The 9,643-nt window shown below is 42.6% G+C and overlaps 1 protein-coding gene across 1 annotated transcript; it reads left to right on the top strand.

Annotated features, from left to right (window-relative positions):
- The first annotated feature begins 1,248 nt into the window (after positions 1-1,248).
- Positions 1,249-8,838, top strand: LOC136138805 (protein SLFN14-like). The gene is made up of 4 exons (XM_065897643.1): positions 1,249-2,308; positions 3,807-3,935; positions 4,877-5,591; positions 7,813-8,838. Exons 1-4 carry the CDS (start codon positions 1,249-1,251, stop codon positions 8,645-8,647), a joined length of 2,739 nt encoding a protein of 912 aa, XP_065753715.1. The 3' UTR covers positions 8,648-8,838.
- Positions 8,839-9,643: the final 805 nt, after the last annotated feature.

The raw sequence follows: 9,643 nt of genomic DNA, 5'->3' as shown, positions 1-9,643 counted from the left end.
GGGGACCCCTGTTACAGAGAGTATTTAAGGTAGATGGTTGGACCAGATCTTTAAAGTCCCTTCCAACACTTCTGTGATTCTATGATATAATAGAAACTTATCAGAAAATTCTCTAAGAGCCAAACATTTACATTTGCTTATAGGAGATGCTCACCTATGAAAAAACAACTCATCAGGTTGATTTTGATTTGCCTGGAGGAAGTGAGAAGGCAACCAAGGCAAGCTAACAGCAGAGGAGAGGACCCATCCTGCTGGATGCCTGCTTTTTTCCCTCCTGGTGGATATAAACAACACCCACCTGGCCTCTGCTTAGCAGAGATCACACAGAAAAAAAATGGGTTCCCTTCTTCTAGAGGAAGAATTTGGGTTTGGGTTAGTAAATATTTTATTTTGCAGTTAACAAAGACTAAGGGGGCTGTCTCTGAACCATCTGCTTCCAGGTGCTAACTTCAATGTAGGTGGCTGTTTTCTGGTCTGGGAAGCAGAAGGAGGTTGACCACAGTTTAATATCTATGTCTCAAAGGCTCATGTCCATTCCCCAGTCTTAGGGGTTCCCACAGCACAGGCAGAACTATTAGGAGGGATGGAAAACTCCTGTTCCTGCATCCCACTGTATAAGAAATGTACTTTTAGAAGAATGCCTGAAGAGCTTAAAAGATTTCTGCATTTGGTATCAATTGTTATTCTTTCAGGAGTAGAATAAGACTTTTTAAAATGTATAAAATAGCACATAAAGAATACCAAGTTTTATGCTTGTTTTTATAGCCAGATCTTCTACATCAAATATACTCCAAAGCTATACTCCCTTGGTTCTTTGTTGTCTTCTCTTCTTTCCCCTCTGAATTATAAATAGAGGCATCTTCTGATGGCAACTACTACTTCTGTGTAATTTGCTTTGGCTTCTGTGCCAACCCATGCCCCTTATATCTGGGCTCACTGTTGGTGCTTCCTGATTTTAAATGAAAAATGGCTAAAAGTTCAGCAATTTTTCCATTATGGTAAAATATTAAGCATTCAGTTTATCTATTCCTGTTCATGCTGTGAAGGCTAAAGGTCTTGGCAAAGTTGTGAGAAAACAGTAATATCAAAGATGATTTCCAGTGTTAAAATGTATCTCCAATAATCTATAGCTTTGAAGAAAATTTTGTAATCTCTGTAATTCTTGTTAACATAGAAGCAACATTTCTGTCCTAATTATTTATTGGAACCCCTTTCTGTCATTGTTTGGGGCACAGAAGGGCTGCTGAGATGGAGAGTCTCAAGATGGATACGGAAATGCTCTATCCCGAGATAATTGTAGAAGTGGGCAAAGTCACTCTTGGAGAAGAAAAAAGGAAGAAGATGACCAATAGCTATTTGAAAAGAACTGAGAATTCTAAAATCATCCAAGCGACATGTGCACTGTTAAATTCTGGAGGGGGTGTGATCAAAGCAGAGATTGATGATAAATCCTACAGTTACCGATTCCATGGGCTGGGACAGGACCTGGAAACTTCTTTTCAAAAGCTCCTTCCTTCAGGTTCACAGAAATACCTTGACTACATGCAGCAGGGGCACAATCTTATGATTTTTGTGAAGTCCTGGAGCCCAGATGTCTTCAGCCTCCCGCTAAGGATTTGCAGCTTGCGCTCCAATTTATTTCAGAGAGCTGTGACTTCCACCGTCAACTTGAGTGCCAGCAGTGCCCTGGAGCTCCTCCGAGAGAAGCAGTCCAGAGCTCAAAGAGGAAGATCAAAGGTGCAGGAGCTGCATTCTCAGAAAGCTCTTGACAAATACATTCAGGAAGAGGAAGATATGAGGATGTGTGCCTCAGAATTTGTTAAAAAAGATAAACTCATCTATAAGGAGAAACTCGACTTCAGTGAGTCCACACATGTCGAGCTTAAAAGGTTCACCACCAAAAAGATCATCCCTCGGATTAAAGAAATGCTGCCCCATTATGTTTCTGCATTTGCCAACACCCATGGGGGATACCTAATTATCGGGGTGGATGATAAGAGCAAAGAAGTGTTTGGATGTAAGAGAGAAAAAGTGAACCCTGAATTATTAAAAAAAGAAATAGAAAACTGCATAGAAAACTTGCCTACATTCCACTTCTGCTGTGAGAAGCCAAAGGTGAATTTCACTACCAAAATCTTGAATGTGTACCAAAAAGATGTCCTGTATGGTCATGTCTGTGTGGTACACGTGGAGCCCTTCTGCTGTGTAGTATTCACAGAGGCCCCAGATTCCTGGGTCATCAGGAACAATTCTGTCACAAGGCTGACGGCTGAGCAGTGGGTAGCCATGATGCTGGATATTCAATCAGGTAAAGCAGACAAGACGTCATTGTCCAGTCAGCAGGGAGGAGCCCCTTCTCTGCCTTCTTTTGGGTATTTGGTCAATATTTTGGTTAGAGAATAGAAAGCTGGTTTTGCTTACAAATCTTCTATTAAAGGGTTATTTTCTAACATTTTTAGTTCCAAAGACTCAGAATATGAACTGCGTGAGGTCAAGAAATGCTTGGATTTTCATCTCTTTGGGGAAAGTTATAGTATGCCATCAGCCATGAATTCATGAAAGTTCCTTTTTATGCACTGTAAAGGTCTGCTGAAAAAAAATTGCAGGCTGATAGTCTTAGTCTAAAACATTCATCAATAGTCTCTCTCTAAAGATGATATTTCAGAGAAACGTTGTTTAAGAAAGACTCTCCACTAATTCTTTTAAGGGAAACTTGTTGACAAATTTGAATTGTTTCAGTAACATTAGGAGCCAGTACCTTGAACCACTAGGCTGAGGGCACCACCAAGTGGAGAAAAACTTAACGCAAAAGAAGGTGCCAGGTACAGGCCTCCCTTATGGCGCAGTGGTTGAGGGTCTGCCTGCCGATGCAGAGGACACGAGTTCGTGCTCCGGTCCGGGATCCCATGTGCGTCAGAGCGGTTGGGCCTGTGAGCCATAGCCGTTGAGCCTGCGCGTCCGGAGCCTCTGCTCCACAACGGGAGAAGGCACAACAGTGAAAGGCCCACATACCTAAAAAAAAAAAAAAAAAAAAAAAAAAGGTGCTGGAGAGGGGATGGTGGTGGGGGAGGAGACTTCCTGTGTTTTCACTTCCTTACAGTTTTGCTGAGCATCAGCCCTGGTGATTTCAGATCAATCCATAAAGGACTTAACGGGCTGAATGAAGTTTATCGGTTTGCCTTCATGGTCAGTAAGTTCCAGATTTGATAAAAGAAGCTCAAATGAAGACTTCAGTGATTTTATTGGATGATACTTTCTCTTATCTTAAATTTGTTTGAGTTTACTTACACATACACACACACACACACACACACACACACACACACACACACATAAACCCCAAACTAGAGATCCTACTACTTTCCATTCCATCTAAACTTTGGGGTGGGGGGGACTTTAACAACTATAATAATATTTTTAAAATACTGTGCCTACTTTTTCTGACACCACCCTACCACCACCACTACCACCACTACTACCACCACTACTGGAAGCCTTTTCTTCTTAGAGGTGACCTGGAACCAGAATATTAGAGTTGGAAGGAACCTTAGGGATCACCTGCTCACCCTTGCAGGAGAGAGGTGAAATGACTTGCCCAAGATAAGTCGCAGGTGACATAGAAGATGCATGGCCCTACAGGAGTCCCAGACCTCTTTTCCTAACATATGTGAACTGTTTGAGGCATAGAAAGAATGAGAACAGCTCAGGCATGACACACACCATATGTCAACAGTAGGAAGAGCAATAGAAACATTCTTTAACTTTTTTTTTTTTCATCTGAAACAACTCTCCATGGATTTATTTAGCTCCTTCCAATTTGGCCGCAGACTACAGCCTTCACCTGATTTCACCAGCTTCATCTACACGAAGAAGCCCGTCATCTCCCATCAAAGTTCTGGAATTTAAGGGGGCTCTACAACAACGCTTGTTTCCAGGTATTCCTTCTTGATTTCAGCTGAGGGGATTATTTATTTTCTAAAATTAAGTTGGGAGGAATTGGTAGCAATTCATCCAAGCCTTTCTCCTTAGAGAAGATCAAATGTAGGGCTTAGCAGATACAATTGTCCTGAATTAATATACATGGCGAATTCTTGATTTCAGTCATCAAATCCACCCTACACCTCTGTGCGTTTTGGGCTTCCAGTCACAGATGGCTTTTGTTCTCTAAATATGAGAGAATACATTTGAAAGAGCTGTCCCCTGGCTTTCCAAGGCAGAAGGAGGTGAGCCTTGGGGTCACCTAGACTCTTCCTAAGGCAGTTTCTCAGTCTTGACCCTACTGATATTTAGATCAGATAATTCTTTGTTAGGGAGGCTGCCCTGAGAATTGTAGGATGTTTGGCCGCATTCCTGGCCTCTAGCCACTAGATGCCAGTGGCACCTCTCCAGCTATGAAAAATCAAAACATTTCCAGATATTGCCAAATATCCCATGGGGGCAAAATTGCCACAGGAAAAGGAAAGTTCTTAGTTTCCCAAAAGCATCAGGTTCTCTCTCTGTCTCTCTCTCTGTCTCTCTCTCTGTCTCTCTCTCTGTCTCTCTCTCTCTCTCTCACTCTCTCTCTCACACACACACGCACACACACACACACACCCTTAACAGGAAGGAATACCTTCCTAGTACTACTGGACCATTTGGGGTTGAGGACAGAGTGCTAGAAGGCTGTTCTGTGAAGACCCCTCCCTGATTGCCTTCCCCTGTATGAGAGCTGCCAGAAACAGTGACTTCTCAGCCCTGGCCTGTGAAGAGGAGATGCTTTCTTTGCAGACAAGGAAACCCATAGTTCCACGGCTAGGCTCATCTCTTCTTACGATGTTGCAGGAATACTTAAATAGCCTTTGAAAATTTTAGTAACTTCTATTCCTTGCATTTTCAGTGACACAGGAAGAGATACAATTTAAACCAGAATCCCTCTGTAAGAAGCTCTTCTCAGATCATAAAGGACTGGAGAAATTAATGAAGACACAGATATATCCTTGTTCTCAGGGGTTTGTGATATTTTCCAAAAGCTGGGCTAGTGACGTTGGCTTCAGGAAGGAGCAGAAGGTCCTGTGTGATGCTCTCCTAATAGCAGTAAACAGCCCCCTTGTACTCTATACAATCTTAACAGACCCCACGTGGACTGGGGGGCTTGTGTACGCCCGGAACACTGCTCGTCAATTAAAGCAGAAACTGGGAACTGTTGGTGGTTACACAGGGAAACTGTGTGTCATCCCAAGGCTGATATACCTGCCCAGCACACGGTGTAGACCACGTGAAATCCCCATGCACTATCCCCGAACCTACAGGCTTGCTGATGAGGATGAAATGGAAAATTTGTTGCAGGCCCTTATCATGGTCTCACTCTGCTCTCGATCTCTTCTGAGTGACCAGCTGGGCTGTGAATATTTCAATTTGCTTGTAGCAGAGCAGTGCGAGCTGCTTTCAGAGAGCCTTCAGGAGACACGAGAATTGTTCCTCCACTGCTTTCCAGGAACCAGGAAGACTGCCCTGGCCATAAAGATCATGGAGAAAATTAAGGACTTGTTCCACTGCAAGCCCAAAGAGATCCTCTACGTTTGTGAAAGTGACGCCTTAAAGGATTTTGTGATGTAAGAGTTTCACTAACTAAACACATTTAATCAGTCTTTCAACAGTATCACACAAGTAATTTGTGTCTTTAGTTTAAGATTTTGCAATGCCTTTGCTGCATATGGACAAGAGCCCAAACTATATACACATTTGCAAGTGATCAAGTAGCTGAGCTAGAAAACGGCACTTTGCAATGTTCAGGCTTAAACATCTCATTAGAAATTAGCTACATATGCATAACTTTAAGTTTATATAACTAGAAACATTCCCCCCCCCCACAATCTATGGCCTTAAATTTAAGAAAGGTTGAAACGAACCTATCTTGTTTCACATATACTTTTTGCTTGATATTTAGTGCTTTAAAGTCATAGGGTCTTTCAGTCAATTAGACATTACACCTAATGGGAACTTGAATTTAAATACCATTTATTTCGTTTATAAAATATTTTTACTTGTTTGACTTGTTCTGAGTCAATAATTTTAGAAAACATGCACATTTGCTTCTGATTTAAATCTTTAGCTTTCGATTTAGTAAAAGAAATTGGTTGTTAGTCAATCCAGCAAATGAGGGCTTTTAATTTTGACTTGCTTATTTATTCAACTAATCTTTTTGAGCACTGTTTATATGCTAGGTACTGTGTACATTTAGTGTTAGAGGAGAAAAACATATTGCAGACCTTGCCGTAAAGCCCAATAAGAGAGACAAAGAGAAAAATAAGCAATGGGAGTGTTGTGTAACTATTATGATACTAAAGATATGCTTAACTTGGGCTGGATATTGGTCAGCAAATACTCCCCAGTGAAGGAGATCTTGACTTCCTTCTTAAGAAGTGAGTAGGAGAAGTGAATAAAGGCAAAGGGCACAGCAAGTGCAAAGGCATGGAGATTAGAGAATCATAATGGTAGGTCTGCCTGGAGCCATGAGGGACTGTGGGTATGTGACAGATGATGAACTTGCAAAGGAGGCAGATGCCAGACTATGAAGGATCTTGTAAACTGTGTTAAAGGCTATGTTCTTTATTACGCTTTACAGGTATAAGATTTTTTTTGTTGTTTTGTTTTTGGCGGTACGGGGGCCCCTCACTGTTGTGGCCTCTCCCTTTGCGGAGAACAGGCTCCGCACACGCAGGCTCAGCGGCCATGGCTCACGGGCCCAGCGGCTCCGTGGTATGTGGGATCTTCCCAGACCGGGGCACGAACCCGTGTCCCCTGAATCGGCAGGCGGACTCTCAACCACTGTGCCACCAGGGGAGCCCCAGGTATAAGTTTTTAAATATCCCCAGTCAAAAGACAAATTCAATTCAACAAACATCTATGAACTTAATGTGAGTGGGTTACAGAGATGACTAAGAATCAATGCTTTTCTTCAAGAAGTCTACAGAGTCCAACCTGAAAGAGAGGAACGTGAATAGTTATGATTCAGAACATGGGGGTAAAGCCCCAGGGACTGCACATGCAATCCCACATCTGCAGGGATGGGTGATACGACTTGATTCCAAATTAGAGGTGGCAAGAAACAACCAAGTTTGTTTTAAAAAAAAAAGTATACACACACACACACACACACACACACACACACACACACACACACATGCTAAAACATACTATAAAGGAAAATTGAGCTAAGTAAGTAGGATTGGTAGCTCCATAGAGGCAAAGCCCTGCAGACTTGGTACCCTACTTGACATGTCATGGAACTCAGCAACCTCTTAATGTTTTCCTTACCAAAATCTAAAGAGGCTTCTGCTTTTGTACTACAAGTAAGTGGGGAAATAGGATTTTCTTTAGAGGAACTTGTATGAGCCCATACCTCTTTTGCATATGAAAATTATGATATGCCTCTAGGTGACTGTTCTCCAGCTCTAAAAAAGACAGAAAGAAAAGAAATAGTAGTAACAAGTGTAAATTCCTTTTGAGATTTCCTTTAGATGTAAGGAATTTACCTTCAGGGATTGTCAAGCAGCAGAAATGGACTCTGGTAGAAATAATAAAATCTCCTACCTGGGTTCATTTCAAAAGTTTCGCATGCAGATTTAACTTGATAACCCCAAAGAGTAGGGTTTGCAATTATGTATTCTGTCTATCAGGTAACTTGTAAGTAGAGCATTTTTGTAGTTATTGAATCAGTGAATCAGTCTCCAGATGAGAACCAGTCTCTAATGCTAATCCAGAGAATAATAAATGCATGGTATTTCCTTTGTTTATATGGCTGAAGCCCTATTTTCTCCTTCATCCTTACAGCCAGCAAACCACCTGCCAAGCTGTGACCCGGAAAACCTTCATGCAAGGGGAGTTCTCAAAGATCAAACACATAGTGATGGATGAGACTGAGAATTTCTGCAGTAAATATGGTGACTGGTACATGAAGGCTAGGAGCATCACCCATCCAAAGGTGAGGGGCGCTGGAAATGAAAATCTTCACCAAGGGATTCTCTGGCTTTTTCTGGACCCTTTCCAAGTCCGTCACCCAGATATCAATGGCCTTCCCCCTCCATCTGCTCAGTTTCCTCGAAAAACAATCACCAATGGGATCCACTGTGCTCTGGACATAGCAATGCTGATGAAAGAAGAAATGAAGAGGATCAAAGAAAATCCTCACCCCAACGTGTCTCCAGACACATTGGCATCATTTAGGGAAGCTGCCTATGAGGAAGCAATGTGCACTCAGGCTCTGCCTGGGGTGTGTGAGACAGAGACGAACCTGACCACAGAAGAAATTGCAAAACACGTGGCAGAAAGATGTCACAACCTGTTCCAATGTGGATATCTGCCCAAAGATATAGCAATTCTGTGCAGGAGAGGGGAGGACAGAGGACGCTATGAGCTTGCACTACTAAGAGCGATGGAATTATTTGAGACCCACGGAGCAGTGAAGGTCGTGTTCAGCCAGGTCTCTGGTGTTTTGGATGGTCACATCATTTTAGACAGTATTCAGCAGTTTTCAGGCCTGGAGAGGAATATTGTTTTTGGGCTCAGTCCAGAATATGCCCTGTCAGAGGAAGTTCATAAGCTCTGTTTTGCCTCGAGAGCCATTAAACACCTTTACCTGCTTTATGAAAAGAGGGCAACCTTCTGAAAATTATTTCAAACAGTACAGGAAGGGAGAAAGAGCAGAGTCCCTGCTCCCAGGCAGGTGGCAGCTATGCCTTTTCATGCGTTACAAGTGAGGAAATCAAGGCACAGTCAGAATAGCATGGAGCCACAGAAATGTCTCTTGGGACTGGGCCTTTCAGTCTGTTTGCAGTGTCACTGTCCTTTTCCCACTCCACTCCACCTCTTCCGTGGTACTTATCACTGGTGCCTTGCCTCTTGTTTTTCTAGTCCAATCCAGCTTCCATCTTGTCAACCACAGAAGTCCTCCTCAAATACAGAACTGACTTTGTGACATCCCTGCTAATGTATCCCCAGGGAGTCCCCGCAGTCAAACCAAACTAATTTTCAAGGCTTTCCAGGATACACCCTGACTTACTGTCCTAATGCATCCTTTATTATACCTCTATCTCCCAGTGTTTCTAACGCACCCCAGCCTTGCTGGCCTATTTTGGGGATGGGGTAGGGTGCCCTCCAGGCACAAATCCAGGAGAAAGTGAGGAAATATTCTTTTTGGTTATAATTTCAGATAAAGCCCATCATCTTTCCAAGAGGTGGAAGAGCAGGCAGGGCTTGGAAAAGTGCTCTTAGCTGCCTCTCTGAACTGCTCAGGCCTCCAAGCCAGCCATCTGAACCTAGTGGTTGGCTCTCCTGATACTGGATTGAACAGAAGAACCTCCCCACTTACTCCTGTTGCTCCAGCTACCTGATATTTCATCATTTTTACCTTTCCTTGGGGGCTTTAAGGGTACTTTTAGATGGGAGAAAATAAAGTTCAGCAATTAATTCGTTTTTGATGAAGCAAAAGATACCAGCATGTTAACATTCGGAGAATGGGAAATGTGTGAATTCTCTAAAAATAAAGAGTCAAAAGTGGAGGAGGATTGAGGGAATGGAGAGAACAGGGGTCTGCTAAATTTTAGTCGTAAGCCTCAGTGCCATTTGACTTTGTACTATTTGCAGACATTGTATAATTTTTGAT

The sequence above is a fragment of the Phocoena phocoena genome, chromosome 19 (assembly GCF_963924675.1).
Source record: "Phocoena phocoena chromosome 19, mPhoPho1.1, whole genome shotgun sequence".
Classification (NCBI taxonomy): domain Eukaryota; kingdom Metazoa; phylum Chordata; class Mammalia; order Artiodactyla; family Phocoenidae; genus Phocoena; species Phocoena phocoena.
This window is presented reverse-complemented; position numbering and strand designations above follow the sequence as displayed.

Coding starts and splice junctions, on each gene's coding strand:
- LOC136138805 (XM_065897643.1), top strand. CDS start 1,249: ATGGAGAGTCTCAAGATGGATACGGAAATGCTCTATCCCGAGATAATT. Junction 2,309..3,806: donor GATGCTGGATATTCAATCAG/GTAAAGCAGACA, acceptor GGATTTATTTAG/CTCCTTCCAATTTGGCCGCA. Junction 5,592..7,812: donor GCCTTAAAGGATTTTGTGAT/GTAAGAGTTTCA, acceptor TCATCCTTACAG/CCAGCAAACCACCTGCCAAG.